We start from the raw sequence: 22,543 nt of genomic DNA on the forward strand, positions 1-22,543 counted from the left end.
AGCCAAGACTCGCTGTTCCTCTTCCCCCTCCACCTTCCCCCCACACTATGCCACAATTTCAAATTTACTAAGACTGGTTCGCTGCAGCTCTCAAGGCTACGCTAACCTGTGTAAACCTCGTCATCTCTGAATAACTACCGCATCCTACATCCTTCTGGACCAGTTTTCGGTAGCCAAGACTCGCTGTTCCTCTTCCCCCTCCACCTTCCCCCCACACTATCCCACAAATTCAAATTTTTAAGTCCGTGGTCAGGTGGCTAGCGTTGTGGCCTCTGGATCACGGGGCCCTGGGTTCGATTCCCGGCCGGGTCGGGGATTTCCTCCGCCTGTGGACTGGGTGTTTGTGTTGTCCTCATCATCTCGTAATCATTTCGGGAACTGGCGAGACTGGAAGTGGAAATAGTGGGAGGTGTACAGGCGCTGACGACAACTATGTTGAGCGCTCCACAAACTATCATCATCATCATCATCATCAATTTTACAGTTCCTTGATGCCTCAGCATGTGTTCTACCAACTGATAGCTTCTTCTAGTCAGGTGGTACCACAAATATCTTTTCCGGGTTCGATTCCCGGCGGGGTCAGGGATTTTCACCTGCCTCGAGATGACTGGGTGTTTGTGTTGTCCTCATCATTTCATCATCATTCATGAAAGTGGCGAGACTGGGCTGAGCAAAGTTTGGGAATTCCTAAGGGCGCTGATAACCGCGCAGTTGAGCGCCCCACAAACCAAACATCATCATCATCATCATCATCATCACAAATTTCTTTTCTCTCCAATTCTGTTCAGTACCTCCTCATTAGTTACAATGTCTACAAATCTGATCTTCAGCGTTCTTCTGCAGTACCACATTTCAAAAGCGTCTATTCTCTTATTTTCTGAATTACTTTTGGTCCACATTTCACTTCGCTGCAACACTACACTCCAGAAAATACCTCCAGAAAAGGCTACCTAACGCTTAAATTTATTTTAGAAGTTAATAAGTTTCTGTTTCTCAGGAATGCTTTCCTTGTTGTAGCCAGTCTGCATATAACCTCTCTATTTCGTCCGTCATCAGTTTTTTTCTCATATACAAACAGGAAATCTCATTTACTAGTTTCAGATTTTGTAACCTAATTCTGCCATGCACCGCTTGATGTCATTCGACTACGTTCCGCTACTCTTACTTTACTTTTGATGATACCGGTCTTTTAAACTCTTTTCACATTATCCATTCTGTTCAAGTGCTCTTCGAAATCCTTCGCCGTCTGTGACAGTATTACCATGTCAACGACAAATCTGTAAGTTTTTATTTCTTCCCCATGACTTTAATTCTTTTTCTGAATTTTTCTTTGCTTTCCTGTAAGGCTCGCTCAGTCTACAGATTGAATAACATGGGGAATAGGCTACAACTGTCTCACACTCTTCCCAACTACTGCTCCCCTTTTTTATCCTCCTACTCTTACAACTGCAGTCTGGTTCCTGTACAAAATGTGCTCTGAGACAAAAAGAGAAAAAAAAACAACGCTCAATGAACGAGCTGTCCGAATGCAGTGGAATTCAGTAGATTTTTATAAGCATTGCTGGTAAATTAAATAAAAAATTCAAATGACTCTGAGCACTACGGGACTTAACATCTGAGGTCATCAGTCCCTTAGAACTTAGAACTACTTAAACCTAACTAACCTAAGGACATCACACACATCCATGCCCGAGGCAGGATTCGAACCTGCGACCGTAGCGGTAGCGCGGTTCCAGACTGAAGCGCCTAGAACCGCTCGGTCACAGCGGCTGGCACGTAAAAGGCGTAGCCGCCCACAACCAAGTATGCATAAGGTATGATTTTTAAAACGGCTGAAGGCCCATGATTTAAAACATAACTACAAGATATTTTCAAAAGGCAGAAAGTGCAAGGTTTTATCCTTAAGCAATATTTCAGACGAGGCTGAAGGCTCAAACAATCTAAGACTTGACAAGTAAGGAATTTAAATATTAAGACGGCTGAAGGCCCATGATTGAAAAACACAACTACAATGAATTTTCAAGAGGCACAATGGCCCAAAGCTTTATCCAAAAAAAAAAAAAAAAATTTAAATGAGGCTGAAGGCCCAAACAATGAAAGACTTGACAAGTAAGGAACTTTCAATTTTAAAGCGGCTGAAGGCCCATTATTTAAAACCCAACTAAAAGCATACAAATTCAAACCATCGGCTATGAGCCATTAAAATACACAATCATAGGTAAAGGCAGTACAGCCAGCAGAGCTCAGAAGTTTACGGTCGTCGGTCTGCACTTGAAATACTAACGTTCGCTTAGGTAAGATAGGTAGTCGGCCCAACTATACTTGATCCGCCGGCAACACAACCAAGAGACAGTTAACGGACCCACCCACAAGACGTCTTGCTTTCCACCCGACCCGTACACGAGGATCTCCAAAGCCAAAACGCAAAAGGCGTAGCCGCCCACAACCAAGTACGCATAAGCTGTCAAAACTACACACACGTGTCGGACAGCGACAACACGGTGGGGAAAGTGTGGTGTCACCGCCAGACACCACACTTGCTAGGTGGTAGCCTTTAAATCGGCCGCGGTCCGGTAGTATAAGTCGGACCCGCGTGTCGCCACTGTCAGTGATTGCAGACCGAGCGCCGCCACACGGCAGGTCTAGAGAGACTTCCTAGCACTCGCCCCTGTTGTACAGCCGACTTTGCTAGCGACGCTACACTGACAAATTACGCTCTCATTTGCCGAGACGATAGTTAGCATAGCCTTCAGCTACGTCATTTGCTACGACCTAGCAAGGCGCCATTGTCATTTGCTATTAATCTTGTGATGCATGTACCGTCAGACCGATGTTCACCAATTATGGATTAAAGTTAAGTGTTCCAACAGCTACGTACTTTATTTGCTAGACTCAAATCCTTTAACTGTTCCAGACCTCACGCCAGCCTGCGTGAGCTTAAACGCGTGCCTTTCGGCTTGACCTGCTAGTGGCTTGGCTGTCTTGCCAAGTCACAACAGAAAGGACGCTGCCTGAATTTTACGTCAGCGCCCAGGGCACGTAACCGGAACGCTAACGGCCACAAGGCATAAAATTCCACTGGCGCACTTGGACTTCAAATAACCAAAATAGAGTCAAACTCCACGGGATGGTGGCGAAACCTTCGCTGTTGCTCACGGGAATGCCCCCAACAGCCAACCACGAAAACCAGTGGCGCAGTGTGAACTGTCTGGCTTCGGTAATTAAATCACCACTCAACTGTGATGTCCTGGGTCGGTGAGCCACGAACCTCGTAGCAATCGGAACAGCTCCCACACACTCCGACACTGCGTAGAGACCGCTAGCAGGCCCGGCCTGCTGCGCCGCGCGGAGATTTCCTGGCCGATCCACACCAACCGACCGACTGCCACACATCAGCACGGAGACAGCACTAAAATAACTGAGCAGTCTACATCACAAGCTACAAGCAGTTTGACGAACACGTGGACGAAGGACCAGACACTACTAACGGTAGCGACTGTGCAATAACGAGGACGAATCACGAGTCGGCACACGCAGGGGTGTTATCAAGACGTTAGCGGACAGAGCTAGAAATATTTGTGAACCTGAGTTGCTCGACGCTGAGATGGAACATCTCCACAATGCACTAATGAAGAACGGATATTCGTCCGCCGAAATAAAACGTGCGTTGAGGCAGCCACGCAGAAATCATACTGACGTACAGGCTACTGCCAAATCTAAGGTTTGTTAAAAATGTACCGGAAAGAATAGGGAGGATCTTGACGAAGCGGAATATTACCGTAATTTACAAAAAAATGGCTCTGAGCACTATGGGACTCAACTGCTGTGGTCATAAGTCCCCTAGAACTTAGAACTACTTAAACCTAACTAACCTAAGGACATCACACACATCCATGCCCGAGGCAGGATTCGAACCTGCGACCGTAGCGGTCGTGCGGTTCCAGACTGTAGCGCCTTTAACCGCTCGGCCACTCCGGCCGGCGTAATTTACAAGCCCACGAGGAAGATACAGGAATACCTTAAGCCTGCCAAGGACGCTCGCAAACCACTGGAAAAAGCTGGAGTGTATAGGATCCCATGCAGCTGTGGTGATGCTTATGTGGGTACCACTAAAAGAACGGTTTCTAAACGTTTGGAGGAGCATAAGGGAAATTGCAGAAGAGGAGAAACGGAACGATCAGCTGTTGCGGAGCATGCTTTCCAGCCAGGGAACCACAATATTCGTTTCGAGGAGACGCAAGTACTAGCGGCCACAAGCGGATATTACGAAAGGCTCTACACGGAGGCAATCGAAATCGCTAAACATCGTAATCTACATCTACATCTACATTGATACTCCGCAAGCCACCCAACGGTGTGTGGCGGAGGGCACTTTACGTGCCACTGTCATTACCTCCCTTTCCTGTTCCAGTCGCGTATGGTTCGCGGGAAGAACGACTGTCTGAAAGCCTCCGTGCGCGCTCGAATCTCTCTGATTTTACATTCGTGATCTCCTCGGGAGGTATAAGTAGGGGGAAGCAATATATTCGATACCTCATCCAGAAACGCACCCTCTCGAAACCTGGACAGCAAGCTACACCGCGATGCAGAGCGCCTCTCTTGCAGAGTCTGCCACTTGAGTTTATTAAACATCTCCGTAACGCTATCACGGTTACCAAATAGCCCGGTGACGAAACTCGCCGCTCTTCTTTGGATCTTTTCTATCTCCTCCGTCAACCCGACCTGGTACGGATCCCACACTGATGAGCAATACTCAAGTATAGGTCGAACGAGTGTTTTGTAAGCCACCTCCTTTGTTGATGGACTACATTTTCTAAGCACTCTCCCAATGAATCTCAACCTGGTACCCGCCTTACCAACAATTAATTTTATATGATCATTCCACTTCAAATCGTTCCGTACGCATACTCCCAGATATTTTACAGAAGTAACTGCTACCAGTGTTTGTTCCGCTATCATATAATCATACAATAAAGGATCCTTCTTTCTATGTATTCGCAATACATTACATTTGTCTATGTTAAGGGTCAGTTGCCACTCCCTGCACCAAGTGCCTATCCGCTGCAGATCTTCCTGCATTTCGCTACAATTTTCTAATGCAGCAACTTTTCTGTATACTACAGCATCATCCGCGAAAAGCCGCATGGAACTTCCGACACTATCTACTAAGTCATTTATATATATTGTGAAAAGCAATGGTCCCATAACACTCCCCTGTGGCACGCCAGAGGTTACTTTAACGTCTGTAGACGTCTCTCCATTGATAACAACATGCTGTGTTCTGTTTGCTAAAAACTCTTCAATCCAGCCACACAGCTGGTCTGATATTCCGTAGGCTCTTACTTTGTTTATCAGGCGACAGTGCGGAACTGTATCGAACGCCTTCCGGAAGTCAAGAAAAATAGCATCTACCTGGGAGCCTGTATCTAATAATTTCAACCGTAAGGAGGAGGGTGTGAAATTAAACGGCATATGGATGCCGGTGTTAAAGAAGATGTGTACCACCCGCCCGCTACTGGGTGATGGCAACGGCGACGGACAGCGGCCAATTGCACTGACGTTTCCAAAACACGTGACGTCACGCCGCGGCGCGGGAGCGCGCGGACACGGAATTTAGCGGCAGTCAGTAGCGAGCCAGCGGGTTTGTAGGACCTTCCATAGAGCTACGGACCCCCTTGAAGATGTCTCCCGCCTTCGGAGACGAAACGTTGGGAATCGACACAGAATTCGTCAACCGACCACGGCATAACAGCCCGGATAATTATAATGGACACGCAGGCAACCCATAAGCGATCGCCGGCCGACACACACGTCGTCCGAGAAGACCGACCGACCGACGACCAATCAGTGTGTTCCGCACGTAAGTGATACGTATCTGCAATCGCCGAGCGAGTAATGGCTGTCTGGACCCCACTGCAGCCGCGTCCCGACTGAACTTCCGCCGCGTCTCAAGTCAAACACTGTCAGATCCGAACTGCACTGCTAGCGCCTTCCAACTCACTGGCTGATCCGAACTAACAAGGGGAGGCCGCCAATTGTGAAATTCAGATTCGACTCATACTGCGCATAATAAAAGCTCATGGCCAGAGGTGTAATGTGGCAAAGCACCAAGATGCACTTCTCAGCCGTTGTCGAGAAAATCGACAGTTAAAAGAAACCGTTGCGGTGAAATACTCTCTACGATTAATAATTTTCTGCAGTGTCGTGGCGCAGCGGTAAGCGCTCGGGTTCGTAATCCGAAGGTCACTGGATCGAATCTCGCGCCATGCAATTTTTTTTATTATTTGTTTTTTTTGTAATTGAAATATATATATAATTCCCGGCAATCAGTTGCAACAATTATGCATATAATAAGTTGTTGAAAGTCGTTTCTCGTGGAAAAATAAAACTTGAAATAAAACACAATATCACAAATAGTATTCAAGTGGATACAATTTATTGAAAAGTCCGGTATACACTCGCACATAATTAACAATTAGTGACCAGAAGTAGCTGGAGTATCTTACGAACCAGAGTGATAGTTATCATAGAAACACGGAAAGCAGAAAACAGCACGACATCGAGCACATCTGATAAACGATGCGTTTTTACAAGAACAATTGTTTTTTTTAAATTATCTGTTGGGAAACACACCTGATTGACATTCTGAAAAAATAGTTATATCGTTCGTCAGGTTTGATGCATACCACGCGTATCGTATCGTATCGGCAAAAATTGGAGAAGACAATTGGTGGTGGACGATGGATATATATATATATATATATATATATATATATATATGTGTGTGTGTGTGTATTTATTTGAATTACAAGAAACAAAATAATAAAAAATTGCATGGCACGAGATTCGATCCGGTGACCTTCGGATTACAAACCCGAGCGCTTACCGCTGCGCCACGACGCTGCAGAATATTATTAATCGTAGAGAGTATTTCACCGCAACGGTTTCTTTTAACTGTCGATTTTCTCGACAACGGCTGAGAAGTGCATAGAGAGATAAAAATTGACACATATGCTTGGAATGACATGGGGTTTTATTAGAACCAAAAAAAAACCATATTGCTAGACGCGTGAAATATCTCTTGCGCGCGTCTTTTGGTGATGAGATGATCGTGTGCTCAGCCGCCACTTTCGTCTCGCTTGGCCTCCCAGGTCCCCAGACCTCAGTCCGTGCGATTATTGGCTTCGGGGTTACCTGAAGTCGCGAGTGTATCGTGATCGACCGACATCTCTAGGGATGCTGGAAGACAACATCCGACGCCAACGCCTCACCATAACTCCGGACATGCTTTACAGTGCTGTTCACAACATTATTCGTCGACTACAGCTATTGTTGAGGAATGATGGTGGACATATTGAGCATTTCCTGAAAAGAACAACATCTTTGCTTTGTCTTACTTTGTTATGCTAATTATTGCTATTCTGATCAGATGAAGCGCCATCTGTGGGACATTTTTTGAACTTTTGTATTTTTTTGGTTCTAATAAAACCCCTTGTCATTTGCAAGCACGTGTGTCAATTTGTACCTCTCTTTCTACATTATTCAGTGATTTATTCAGTTTCCAAATTTATACTGACTTTTTGATCACCCGGTACATTCCATTTGTACGCAACTTCAGAAAACTTTACCCTTCTCCTTCCTTCCTTCCTTCCCTCCACACGCACATACAAGCCAACCGCACCCCGTTCCAAAGTACATCAGTAAAGATATATTCATACTAAGGTCGAAACATAGAAAATTATCGAAATAAATTTACAGAAAACGACATTTACTCAACAGCAAAATAGAAAACATTATGATAAAATATATTCACATAAACAAAATATATCTTTTTGTAGTATTGTAATTTCATGAAATTTTATTTTTAAATCATAGAGGTTAATTGCGTTAGCACGACATATTATACAGCCAGAGTTTGAAACATTTCAAATAAGACCGAAATAAGGATAAAATCGAAAATTTGAGGATCTACATGGTCCAGACGACTTACTGCACGTTATACAAGTCTCTATGGCAGTGGCACAAGCTCGCATATGTGCGTCTGTGGTGCTTTCGCTCTGGCTGTGTGTTGTTCGGAAGACACAGCAAAAAATAAATGAGGTTATTTTTATTAGAAAATTATTACTCAACATCTGTCAATTAAAATTTCAAATCGATAGGAAATGTAGATTGAAATAAAAGTAAAAAGAAGTTTGTGTAGTGTGAGCCAAATCAGGGGAAAAAAAAATGGTTCAAATGACTCTGAGCACTATAGGACTTAAGTGCAGTGGTCATCAGTCCCCTAGAACTTAGAACTACTTAAACCTAACTAACCTAAGGACATCACACACATCGATGCCCGAGGCAGGATTCGAACCAGCGACCGTAGCGGTCGCGCGGTTCCAGACTGTAGGGCCTAGAACCGCTCGGCCACTCCGGCCGGCATCAGGGAGTCCACAGTCATAGGGCTAGAATGCTAGACAAACAAACACACATTTCGGATGGCTGTGTTGTAAAGATAGGACTTCGTTTTTTTGCTTTAGCAGCACTCGTAAGTCTTCAGACGCGATTTTTTTTTGGTATGTCCTCCAGCTTTGGGAGACGGACATCTGCGCACTGACTTATGAGTCCTGTACGTCTGGAGAAAATCCAAGCAGTCCAGTCTATAACGTTTCCTTCTGAGGAAAAGGACTTTGAAGAGGAGAAAAACTAAAGACCACATCGAACGAATGATACTGTTCCCCTATCAGTTAAACGGAGTAGCTACAGTTTGAATAGTTGACGTTTATAACACCTCATTCTGTGGGTCACTCTTCATAGGTACATCTACATCTACATGATTACTCTGCAATTCACATTTAAGTGCTTGGCAGAGGGTTCATCGAACCACAATCATACTATCTCCCTACCATTCCACTCCCGAACAGCGCGCGGGAAAAACGAACACCTAAACCTTTCTCTTGGAGCTCTCATTTCTCTTATTTTATTTTGATGATCATTCTTACCTATGCAGCTTGGGCTCAACAAAACATTTTCGCATTCGGAAGAGCAAGTTCGTGACTGAAATTTCGTAAATAGAACTCGCCGCGACGAAAAACGTCTTTGCTTTAATGACTTCCATCCCAACTCGCGTATCATATCTGCCACACTCTCTCCTCTATTACGTGATAATACAAAACGAGCTGCCCTTTTTTGCACCCTTTCGATGTCCTCCCCAGTCAAGTCTTTAGTGGACTTGTTGCATCTTCCAAGTGTCCTGCCAATGAAACGCAACCTTTGGCTCGCCTTCCCCACAATATTATCTATGTGGTCTTTCCAACTGAAGTTGTTCGTAATTTTAACACCCAGGTACTTAGTTGAATTGACAGCCTCGAAAATTGTACTATTTATCGAGTAATCGAATTCCAACGGATTTCTTTTGGAACTCGTGTGGATCACCTCACACTTTTCGTTATTTAGCGTCAAGTGCCACCTGCCACACCATACTGCAATCTTTTCTAAATCGCTTTGCAACTGATACTGGTCTTCGGATGACCTTACTAGACGGTAAATTACAGCATCATCTGCGAACAACCTAAGAGAACTGCTCAGATTGTCACCCAGGTCATTTATGTAGATCAGGAACAGCCGAGGTCCCAGGACGCTTCCCTGGGGAACACCTGATATCACTTCAGTTTTACTCGATGATTTGCCGTCTATTACTACGAACTGCGACCTTCCTGACAGGAAATCACGAATCCACTCTCACAACTGAGACGATACCCCATAGGCCCGTAGCTCGATTAGAAGTCGCTTGTAAGGAACGGTGTCAAAAGCTTTCCGGAAATCTAGAAATACGGAATCAACTTGAGATCCCCTGTCGATAGCGGCCATTACTTCGTGCGAATAAAGAGCTAGCTGCGTTGCACAAGAACGATGTTTTTTGAAACCATGCTGATTACGTATCAATAGATTGTTGCCTTCGAGGTGATTCATAATGTTTGAATACAGTACTATGATGGTCCGCAATGAGTAAATCATTATTTAAATTTTCTTTCCAGGTCGTCTCCACAGGCAAAGCACCGACGTTGTGTGCAAGCAGAGGTCATCTGCGCCACCTTCCAGGCTAGAGGACTATTTGTGCGGACTGGAGTTTGTAGGAGGAACCGACTCGCACCAATGCACCTGAAGGTGGAAGACGATTCTGAAGACAACAAACCTGCCATCCCAGCGCGGTTCGGCGCGAAACACGACTCCGAGGACTCGTTCCCGGTGGACCAGCAGCACCATCTGGTGGCTGCAGGGTCGCCAGTCGGCGGCACCATGCCGGCTCCTACTGAGGACACCGCCAGTGGTGGAGGGATCACCACTAGCCCCAACACCACTGCGGGTACGGTGTTGGCACCCCTGCCGGGCGTGCGCGGGTATTCCCCGCACCACCGTCCCCACCACCACTACCCCCACCACCACCACCACGGCAGCTACTCCGGGCAGCCAGTGCCCCTGTTCGGAGAGCTCCCTCGGGACCCGTGTGGACCGGGATCGTCCGCTCAGCGCGCGGTGGACGTCGGCGGTACGGACCTCCACACCGCCACGCTGATGCCGCCTCCGCCTCCGCCACCACTGGGCCACCACTACAGCTTTGGTCCACACCATCAGCAGCACCCTCACCTCCAACACCAGCACCACAGCCGACCCACTCTGCACCAGCACCACCTGCAGCTGCACCACGGGCAGGTAGGCCGCACCCACTAATTGTCATACGGAAATTTTATTCTTGTTTACATATGTAAGCACTTGGGTTCTCTTTCAGGTGTTTAAATTTATCTGTATTCTAAATATACTATGTGATCTGAAGTATCCGGACACCTGGCTGAAAATCTACATCTACATCCATACTCCGCAAGCCACATGACGGTGTGTGGCGGAGGGTATCTTAAGTACCTCAATCGGTTCTCACTTCTATTCCAGTCTCGTATTGTTCATAGAAAGAAGGATTGTAGGTATGGCTCTGTGTGGGCTCTAATCTGTCTGATTTTATCCTCATGGTCTCTTCGCGAGATATACATAGGAGGGAGCAATATACTGCTTGACTCCTCGGTAAAGGTACATTCTCTAAACTTGACCCAAAGCCCGTACCGAGCTACTGAGCGTCTCTCCTGCAGAGTGTTCCACTGGAGTTTATCTATCATCTCCGTAATGCTTTCGCTATTGTAGCTATTGTAGCTAAATGATAAGGGATAAGTAACTTACAAGTTCGTGGCGCTGGAATTCAGTATGGTGTTGGACCACCCTTACCCTCAACGACAGCTTCCACTCTCGCAGCTTAAGTTCAGTCAGGTGCTGGAAAGTTTCTTGGAGAATGGCAGCCGGCCGTGCGGTTCTAGGCACTTCAGTCCAGAACCGCGTGACTGCTACGTTCGCAGGTTCGAATCCTGCCTCGGGCATGGATGTGTGTGATGTCCTTAGGTTAGTTAGGTTTAAGTAGCTCTAAGTTTCAGGGGAATGATGACCTCTGCAGTTAAGTCCCATAGTGCTCAGATCCATTTTTTTTTTTTTTTTTTTTTGGAGAATGGCAACCCATTCTTCATGGAGAGCTGCACTGATCTACATCTACATTGCAATTGACCCTTAAGTGCCTGGCAGAGGGTTCGTCGAACCATTTTCATACTACTCTACCATTCCACTCTCCAATGGCGCGTGGGAAATAGGAACACCTAAATCTTTCCGTTCGAGCTCTGATTTCTCTTATTTTATTGTGATGATCATTTCTCCCTACGTAGGTGGGTGTCAACAAAATATTTTCGCATTTGGAAGAGAAAGTTGGTGATTGAAATTTCGTAAATACATCTCGCAGCAAAGAAGACCGCCTTTGTTTCAGTGACTGCCACCCCAACTCGCGTATCGTATCAGTGACACTCTCACCCCTATTGCGCGATAACACGAAACGAGCTGCCCTTCTTTGCACTTTTTCGGTGTCCTCCGTCAGTCCTACCTGTTAAGGATCCCACACAGTGCAGCAATATTCCAGCAGAGGACGGACAAGTGGAATGTAGGCTGTCTGTTTGGTGGGTTTGTCGCATCTTCTAAGTGTTCTGCCAACAAAGCGCAGTCTTTGTTCCGCCGTCCCCACAATATTATCTATGTGGTCTTTCCAATTTAAGTTGCTCTTAACTGTAATTCCTAGGTATTTAGTTGAATTGACAGCCCTTAGATTTGAGCGATTTATCGTATACCCAAAATTTATCGGTTTTCTTGTAGTGCCCATGTGGATGACCTCGCACTTTTCTTTGTTTAGTGCCAATTGCCACTTTTCGCACCATACAGAAATTCTATCTAGATCATTTTGTAATTGGAATTGATCGTCTGATGATTTTACTAGACGGTAAACTACAGCGTCGTCTGCAAACAATCTAAGGGGGCTGCTCAGATTATCACCTACACCATTAATGTAAATCAGGAACAGCAGAGGGCCTATGACACTACCTTGCGAACGCCAAATATCACTTCTGTTTTACTTGATGATTTACCGTCTATCACTACGAACTGTGACCTCTCTGAGAGGAAATCACGAATCCAGTCACACAACTGAGACGATACTCCATATTCACGCAATTTTATAGTCGCTCGTGAGGAACGGTATCAGAAGCCCTCTGGACATCTAGGAATATGGAATCGATCTGAGATCCCTTGTCGACAGTACCCATTACTTCATGGGAATAATTGCACAAGAATAATAATAGCACAAGTGTCGGTCGGTGAGACCTGGCACGAAGTCAGCGTTCCAAAACATCCCGAAGGAGTTCTATAGGACTCAGGTCAGGACTCTGTGCAGACCAGTCGATTACAGGGATGTTATTCTCGTGTAACCACTCCGCCACAGGCCGTGCATTATGAATAGGTGCTCGAACATATTGAAAGGCGCAATTGCCGGCCGGCCGGTGTGGCCGTGCGGTTCTAGGCGCGTCAGTCTGGAACCGCGTGACCGCTACGGTCGCAGGTTCGAATCCTGCCTCGGGCATGGATGTGTGTGATGTCCTTAGGTTAGTTAGGTTTAAGTAGTTCTAAATTCTAGGGGACTGATGACCACAGATGTTGAGTCCCATAGTGCTCAGAGCCATTTGAACCATTTTTTTGCAATTGCCATCCCCGAATTGCTCTTCAACTGTGGGAAGCAACAAAGTGATTAAAACATCAATGTAGGACTGTGCTGTGATAGTGCCACGCAAAACAAGGGATGCAAGTCCCCTCCATGAAAAACACGACCACACCATAACACCACCGCCTCCGCATTTCACTGTTGGCGCTACACACGCTAGCAGATGACGTTCACCGGGCATTCCCCATACCCACACCCTGCCATCGGATCGCCACATTGTGTACCGTGATTCGTCACTCCGCACGTTTTCCCACTGTTCAATCGTCCAATGTTTACGCTCCTTACACCAAGCGAGGCGTCGTTTGGCATTTACCGGCGTGATGTTTGGCTTATGAGCTCCCGCTCGACCATGAATCCAAGTTTTCTCACCTCCCGCCTGTCATAGTTCTAGAAGTGGATTCTGATGCAGTTTAAAATTCCTGTGTGATGGTCTGGATAGATGTCTGCCTATTACACATTACGACCCTCTTCAAGTGTCGGCGGTCTCTGTCAGTCAACAGACGAGGTCGGCCTGTACGCTTTTGTGTACGCGTCGCTTCACGTTTCCTCTTGACTATCACATCGGAAACAGCGGACCTAGGGATGCTTAGGAGTGTGGAAATCTAGCGTACTGACGTATGACACGAGTGACACCCAATCACCTGACCACGTTCAAAGTCCGTAAGTTCCGCGGAGCGCCCCATTCTGCTCTCTCACGACGTCTAATGACTACTGAGGTCGCTGATGTGGAGTACCTGGCAGTAGGTGGCAGCACAGTGCACCTAATGTGAAAAACGTATGTTTTTGGCGGTGTCCGGATACTTTTGATCACATAGCAGATAAAAGATCAATACACTCCTGGACATTAAAACTGCAACAGCAGCAAGCGTAGCAAATAATTTGTTGTGAGTGTATATAGTAAACAACATCAAATTTGTATGTGGTTTTTGAGTCCTCAGGTTTCTAACTGGTTTGATGTGGCCCAACACGAATTCCCCTCCTGTGGCAACTATTTTTTATCTCAAATTAACAACTACGATCTATGTCCTCAGTTATTTGTAGAAGGTATACCAGTTTCTGTCTTCCTCTACAGTTTTTACCCTCTCCCTCTATTATCATGGAAGTTATTCCCTGTTGTGTTAACGGCTGTCATGCTGTAACTTCTTCTTGTCAGTGTTTTCCATACATTCCTATACTCGACAGTTCTGTGGAAAACCTCCCCGTTCCTTACCTTATCAGTCCACCAAATTTTTCACATTCGTCGGTAGCACCACATCTCAAATGCTTCAATATTCTCGCGTGCAGGTATCACATAGTCTCTGTTTCACCACCATGTGCTCCAAACGTACATCCTGAAAAATTTCTTCCTCAAATTAAGACCTATGTTTGATAGTAGTAGACCTCTTCTGGAAGGAAATGCCCTTTTTGCCAGTGCTAACTTGATTTTTATGTCCTCCTTGCTCCGTCCACCGTGATTTATTTTGCTGCTTCGGTAGCAGAACTCCTCAACTTTGCTACGCGATCCCTAATCCTGATGTTAACATTCTCGCTGTTTTCATTTTTGCTACTTCTCATTACTTTCGTGTTTCTTCGATTTACTCTCGATCTGTATTTTGTACTCATTAGACTGTTCATTTCATTCAGCGTAATATGTAATTCTTCTTCACTTTCTCTCAGGATAGCAACGTCATCAGCGAATTGCATCACTGCTATCCTTCCGTCTTGAATTTTAATTTCACTCCTGAAGTATCCTTTATTTCCATCATTGCTTCTTCTATGTACAGATTGAACGGTAGGGGCTCCAAATTACATCCCTTTTTAATCCGAACACTTCATTCTTGGCCTTCCACTCTTATTCCACTTTGTTCTTGTTCTTGTGCATATTGTCTTTCTCTGTTGCTTACCCCTGTTTTTCTCGGAACTTTGAACGTTTTACACCATTATCGTAGAACGCTTTTTCTATGTCGACAAATGATATGAACGTGTCTTGATTTCACGAGGGTTGCCCAGAAAGTAATACACCGATTTTTTTTCATCAACAATTCTTTATTGAACATAATGAAAATCACACACACGAAAGAATGGTGTTTTATTTACGCACCACATATTTCCACGTAATCTCCACCCCGTTTCATGGCCTTCCTGCAGCGCTAAACAAGTGCGTGCAGGCCCTGTCGGTACCATTGCTACTGGATTCGTGATTTCCTGTCAGAAAGGTCACAGTTCGTAGTAATAAGCGGAAAGTCATCGAATAAAACAGAATTTAAACAGATGTAAAATCCCCAAGATTGGCTATCTTTTACGGAAACTCGAAATTTAGCGCTGACTTCAATGCGAGATGACTATAACAGTTTCCACGACGAAACCTTGTCGCGAAATGTGGCAGAAAATCCAAAGAGATTCTGGTCGTATGTGAAGTATGTTAGCGGCAAGAAACAATCAATGCATTCTCTCACATTAGCAGTGGAGATACTATCGAATACAGTGCTGCCAAACCAGAGTTACTAAACACAGTCTTCCGAAATGCCTTCACAAAAGAAGACGAAGCAAATATTCCAGAATTCGAATCGAGAACAGCTGCCAACATAACGTAGAAGCAAATATCCTCGGAGTAGTGAAACAACTTATATCACTTAATAAAAGCAAGTCTTCTGGTCCAGACTGTACACCGATCAGGTTCCTTTCGGAGTATGCTGCTGCATTAGCTCCATTCCTAACAGTCATATACAACCGTTCGCTCGACGAAAGATCCGTAGCCAAAGACTGGAAAGTTGCACAGGTCACACCAATATTCAAGACAGGTAGTAGGAGTAATGCCCTAAATTACAGACCCATATCGTTAACGTCGATATGCAGCAGAATTTTAGAACATATATTGTGTTCGAACATTATGAATTACCTCGAAGAAAGCGGTCTATTGACACACTGTAAACATGGGTTTAGAAAACATCCTTCTTGTGAAACACGCCTAGCTCTTTATTCGCATGAAGTGTTGGGTGCTATTGACAAGGGATTTCAGATCGATTCCGTGTTTTTGGATTTTCGGAAGGCTTTTGACACTGTACCACACAAGCGGCTCGTAGTGAAATTGCGTGCTTATGGAATATCGTCTCAGTTATGTGACTGGATTCGTGATTTCCTGTCAGAGATGCGCTGCTTCCTGGACTCGGGTAGCCTCGCCGACCCCGAATCGACCCCGCTCGGCGGATAAACGACGAAGGGCCGGTGTGCCGATCAGCCTGGAGGTGGTTTTTAGGCGGTTTTCCACATCCCACTAGGTGAATACCGGGCTGGTCCCCACGGCCCGGCTCAGTTACAGGACTCGCAGAAATTTGATAAACGTTGGCACTATTGCACGGTTTACACTAGATGCAGACAGCTGGGGTACACTACTTCTATCCTGGGGGGTACGGGGTGGTGGCAGGAAGAGCATCCAATCACCCTCTGCAACTAACTTTGCCAGACTCCATAGTAACAACCCAGACCCGGCGGTACCTGGAGTGGGATCCAGATACAACAACAACAACAACAACAACAATACCAGCCTTACCAATATGTCACTTGAAAGAAAACAGCCCTCACTTACTATTTTTTAACGAAGTAACCCGGTTTCAACACTGCTAGGAGTGTCTTCCTCAGAATTTAAATCAAAGTAGTTTACTATTTTTTAACGAATTAACCGCGTTTCAACACTGCTAGGAGTATCTTCCTCAGAACTTAAACCAAAGAAATTTAAATTCTGAGGAACATATTGGTAAAATTTTGTACATTGCTGCACGTTCAGAGACTGTGAATAACTACAATTGAAAGAAAACAGCCCTTGGTCACTATTTTTTAACGAATTATCCGGGTTTCAACACTACTAGAAGTGTCTTCCTCAGAATTTAAATCAAAGAAATTTAAATTCTTATGAAGACACTCCTAGCAGTGTTGAAACCCGGTTAATTCGTTTGATTTAATTTCTGAGGAAGACACTCCTAATAGTGTTGAAACCCAGTTAATTCATTAAATTGAAAGAAAAGAGACCTCGGTCACTGTTTAAATTCTAAGGAAGACTCCTAGCAGTGTTGAAACCCTGTTAATTCGTTAAAAAATAGTGAGCGAGGGCTGCTTTCTTTCAATTGTAATTATTCACCGTCTCTGAACGTGCAGCCATGTACAAAATTTTACCGATGTTTTTAAATGACTGTAACATGGAAGCGGTACATTTCCGGACACAAGTTCCAGCTCAAAATATTATGTAGCCAGACTCCTCTAGTAGTCCTACAGGCTTGTCAAGGGAAATTTAGATGGTTCAAATGGCTCAGAGCACTATGGGACTTAACTTCTAAGGCCATCAGTCTCCTAGAACTTAGAACTACTTAAAGGTAACTAACCTAAGGACATCACACACATCCATGCCCGAGGCAGGATTCGAACCTGCGACCGTAGCGGACACGCGGTTCCAGACTGTAGTGCCTAGAACCGCTCGGCCACCTCGGCCGGCCGGAAATTTAGACCACGCTGTACACGTGTGATGTATTACCACTCTGATGTCAGCCTCTTCACCAATACTGGTTCGTCTCCCAGTGCGTGTGTATTTGTTGCCCTATCAGGTTGTGCACCAGCCGGGACCAGATGGTGACGATGCTCACTTCGGCTCAGCGCATCACCAGCCCCAGGAGGTGCTCCATCACCAGCAGCAGCCAGCAGCCGGAGTTCAGCATTCCGAGGCCCAGGTGAGTGAAGAAACAACTGTCACTGGTGTAGAAATTTATATTACGTATTGTTTGGCAACAGCTTAATCTCTGCGTGAATCCATATCTCACGTCCGTTTTCTTCTCTATCATAGTTTTTCCACAGTATGTGTTCCCTGTAAACCTGAAAAATAATTAAATTTTTGTAATAGGTGGGAGACAGGTTTGTAACTATTCCTGATGTTATTCAATCTGTACATTGAGCAAGATGAGATTTGAGAAGGGAACTGAACTCAGACACTCAGAGAGCAATAGACACGGGTTCCCAGGTAGATGCCGTGTTTCTTGACTTCCGCAATGCGTTTGATACAGTTCCCCACAGTCGTTTAATGAACAAAGTAGGAGCATATGGACTATCAGACCAAATGGGTGATTGGATTGAAGAGTTCCTACATAACAGAACGTAGCATGTCATTCTCAATGGAGAGAGGTCTCCGAATTAAGAGTGATTTCAGGTGTGCCGCAGGGGAGTGTCGTAGGACCGTTGCTATTCACAATATATAAAAATGACCTTTTGGGTAACGTTGGAAGTTCACTGAGGCTTTTTGCGAATGATGATGTAGTATATCGAGAGGTTGTAACAATGGAAAATTGTGCTTAAATGCAGAAGGATCTGCAGCGAATTGACGCATGGTGCAGGGAATGGCAATTGAATCTAAATGTAGACAAGTGTAATGTGCTGCGAATACACATAAAGAACGATCCCTTATCATTTAGCTACAATATAGCAGGTCAGCAACTGGAAGCAGTTAATTCCATAAATTATCTGGGACTAGGCAGTAGGACTGACTTAAAATGGAATGACCATATAAAATTAATCGTCGGTAAATCAGACGCCAGACTGATATTCATTGGAAGAATCCTAAGGAAATGCAGTCCGAAAACAAAGGAAGTAGGTTACAGTACACTCGTTCGCCCACTGCTTGAATACTGCTCACCGTTGTGCGATCCGTACCAGGCAGGGTTGATAGAAGAGAGAGAGAAGATCCAATGGAGAGCGCGCTTCTTTAGAGGATCATTTAGTAATCGCGAAAGCGCTACGGAGATGATAGATAAACTCCAGTGGAAGACTCTGCAAGAGAGACGCTCAGTAGCTCGGTACTGGCTTTTGTTGAAGTTTCGAGAACATACCTTGTCCGAGGAGTCAAGCAGTATATTGCGCCCTCCTACGTATATCTCGTGAAGAGATATTAGAGCCCACACAGAGGCATACCCACAATCTATCTTTCCACGAACAATACTAGACTGGAATAGAAGGGAGAACCGATAGGTGGCTTGCGGAGTATGGATGTAGATGTAGATATAGATGTAGAAGATCAGGGAAAGCAAATAAAACTTTTGAGAAATGCTGAAAACGTTGCAATTCTGTCAGAGATGGGAAAGGTATTAGAAGATCAATTGAAGGGAATGGATATTGTCTTTGAAAGAGGTCATTAGATGAACATGAAGTAAAAGATGGGTAAAGGAATGTACTTTAATTATGTCAGATGATGCCGAAGGAATTACATCAGGAAATGAGAAATGCGTTCTGCAATTTGGCTAGGAACATATCTGATTATTGCCGGCCGGAGTGGCCGAGCGGTTCTAGGCGCTACAGTCCAGAACCGCGCGACCGCTACGGTCGCAGGTTCGAATCCTGCCTCGGGCATGGAAGTGTGTAATGTCCTTAGGTTAGTTAGGTTTAAGTAGTTCTAAGTTCTAGGGGACTGATGACCTCAGAAGTTAAGTCCCATAGTGCTCAGAGACATGGCTGATGATTGCGGAAATAGTGGGATTTAAATATTAAAAAAAAAAAAATTAAATAAAAAGATATCGACCCCTAAGAGGGGAAGTAGAGAAGGGGGCATAATTTTTACATCAGTGAACATAAACTACGAGGCTGTTAAACAAGGAATGATCATAATTTTTTATGGTCATAATTTCTCGCGCTAAAATTTAATCTTAACGACATTCTGCCAGCTTAATGCGCAACAACACGCCGTAGCAGTTTCATTGTTGGGACTCCTGGTTCCCGCCTGTGAGAGGCAGGCAAGGTCAGACATGTTCAGAATCGCCATTCGCTACAATGGAGGTAACACGCCAGGAAAGAGTCTGCTTTCGTCTCAACAAATCTTCCGCTGAGGCCTGTACAATGTTACAGACTCTGTTCTTCGCTACAGCACAGCTCGAAGGTGGTTTAAAATGTTTAAAGAGGGGAGACAATCAATTTCAGTGGAAGGTGGACCCGGTGCTCCAGTTACTGCTCTTACGGAAGAAAACATCAACACTGTTGCTGTTATTGTGGGAGAAGGTCGACGAGTTACCTTAAGACCACTTTCTGAAATACTGAATATTTCATTGGGTGCCACCCACACGTTGGTGACAGAAAAATTACTCATGGCACGTGTTTGTGGACGGTGGCTTCCAAGACTGTCGATTCCCGAACAAAAGGACATTCGTGTGCAGGTGTGCATGCAGTTAAAATTGATGTTAGAGGAAGATGCGGGGTTTCTTTCAAATGTAATCAATGATGATGAAACTTGGCTACATGATTTTGATTCTGAGAGCAAACAGCAAAGCTCAGTGCAGAAATCTCCATCATCACCAACCACCAAAAAAAGCAAAAGTGTTTGCTTCCTGCGGCCTCGGTGGCTGTGCGGTTCTAGGCGCTTCAGTCCGGAACCGCGAGACTGGTACCGTCGCAGGTTCGAATCCTGCCTCGGGCATGGATGTGTGTGACGTCCTTAGCTTAGTTAGGTTTAAGTAGTTCTAAGTTCTAGGGGACTGATGACCTCAGATGTTGAGTCCCGTAGTGCTCAGAGCCATTTGGACCATTTTTTTTGTTTGCTTCTGCTGGGGAAGTTACGGTCATATCATTGTTTGATATTCATGGAATGGTTTTTCAGCATGTTGCGCTTCCACACACATCAGTAACTGGACAACACTACAGGGATGTCCTGAAATCATTGCAAGTCCATATCAGGTGCAAAAGGCCGTATTTGCATGAAGCAGGCTGGATGCTGCAAATGGTTCAAATGGCTCTGAGCACTACGGGACTTAACATCTGTGGTCATCAGTCCCCTAGAACTTAGAACTACTTAAACCTAACGAACCTAAGGACATCAAACACATCCATGCCCGAGGCAGGATTCTAACCTGCGATCGTAGCGGTCAGGCGGTTCCAGACTGAAGCGCCTAGAACCGCACGGCCACACCGGCCGGCTGGATGCTGCACCACGATAATGCTCGGCCGCATATTGCCAGGGTTGTTGCTGAATATCTTGCAAAAAAATCAACGTGAAGTGGGTCCCTCACCCTCCCTATAGTCAGGATTTAGACCCATGTGACTTTTTTTCTGTTCCCTAACATAAAGAAACGCCTTCGTGGGAGACATTATCAATCATCAGAAGCAGTGGTGAAGGCTGCGGGGGCGACTTTGAAGAACCTGTCAAAAAATTGTTTTCATCATATATTTGAAGACTGGGAGAAACGCTGGGACAAGTGCATCACATTCATGGGACACTGCTTTGAGAAGGGCCATCAAAATTATGATGATGAGTAAAGGAATGTTTTCAAAAAAATTGTTGTTGATGTTGTGGTCTTCAGTCGCGAGACTGGTTTGATGCAGCTCTCCATGCTACTCTATCCTGTGCAAACTTCATCTCCCAGTACCTAGTGCAGCCTACATCCCTCTGAATCTGCTTAATGTATTCATTTCTTGGACTCCCTCTGCGATTTTTACCCTCCACGCTGCCCTCCAATACTACATTGGTGATCCCTCGATGTCTCAGAACATGTCCTACCAACTGATCCTTTCTTCTGGTCAAGTTGTGCCACAAACACCTCTTCTCCCCAATTCTATTCAATACCTCCTCATTAGTTATGTGATGTACCCATCTAATCTTCAGCATTCTTCTGTAGCACCACATTTCGAATGCTTCTATTCTCTTCTTGTCCAAACTATTTATCGTCCATCTTTCGCTTCCATATATGGCTATGCTCCATACAAATACTTTCAGAAACGACTTCCTGACTTCAGTCTATACTCGATGTTAACAAATTTCTCTTCTTCAGAAACGCTTACCTTGCCATTGCCAGTCTACATTTTATATCCTCTCTACTTCGACCATCATCAGTTATTTTGCTCCCCAAATAGCAAAACTCCTTTACTACTTTAAGTGTGTCATATCCTAATCTAATTCCCTCAGCATCACCCGACTTAATTCGACTACATTCCATTATCCTCGTTTTGCTTTTGTTGATGTTCATCTTATATCCTCCCTTCAAGACACTGTCCATTCCGTTCAACTACTCTTCCAAGTCCTTTGCTGTGTCTGACAGAATTACGATGTCATCGGCGTACCTCAAAGTTTTTATTTTATCTCCATGGATTTTGATTCCTACTCCGAACTTTTCTTTTGTTTCCTTTACTGCTTGCGCAATATACAGATTGAATAACATCGGGGATAGGCTACAACCCTGTCTCACTCCCTTCCCAATTATCATCATTATGATGATTCTTTGTTGAACAGCCCTAGTATCTTAAAAAAAAGGATGTATAGCTACTTAAACGGCACAGTGCATAGATGCATGCTCTCCCACGATCCTCCACACACAATGAAAGAAGAAATTCTGCACATTCCGCATTGTCGCACGTTGGGGTAAACAGTGGGTGCAGGGGGGTACAGTACAGGCTATCCTTACGTGGAGATGCAGGCATGTGGGGTCAGCT

The 22,543-nt window shown here is 45.0% G+C and overlaps 1 protein-coding gene across 1 annotated transcript in view; it reads left to right on the forward strand.

Moving 5' to 3' along the window:
- Positions 1–22,543, forward strand: part of LOC124553490 (cyclic AMP-responsive element-binding protein 5-like) — a 108,042-nt gene that overhangs the window by 54,390 nt on the left and 31,109 nt on the right. Inside the window, exons 2-3 of the mRNA XM_047127345.1 lie at positions 10,020–10,695; positions 17,692–17,814. Coding sequence (XP_046983301.1) covers positions 10,138–10,695; positions 17,692–17,814 — 681 coding nt within the window. The 5' untranslated portion in view covers positions 10,020–10,137. The remainder of the gene's footprint in view (positions 1–10,019; positions 10,696–17,691; positions 17,815–22,543) is intronic.

The sequence above is a fragment of the Schistocerca americana genome, chromosome 11, assembly GCF_021461395.2.
Source record: "Schistocerca americana isolate TAMUIC-IGC-003095 chromosome 11, iqSchAmer2.1, whole genome shotgun sequence".
NCBI classification, from domain to species: Eukaryota; Metazoa; Arthropoda; class Insecta; order Orthoptera; family Acrididae; genus Schistocerca; species Schistocerca americana.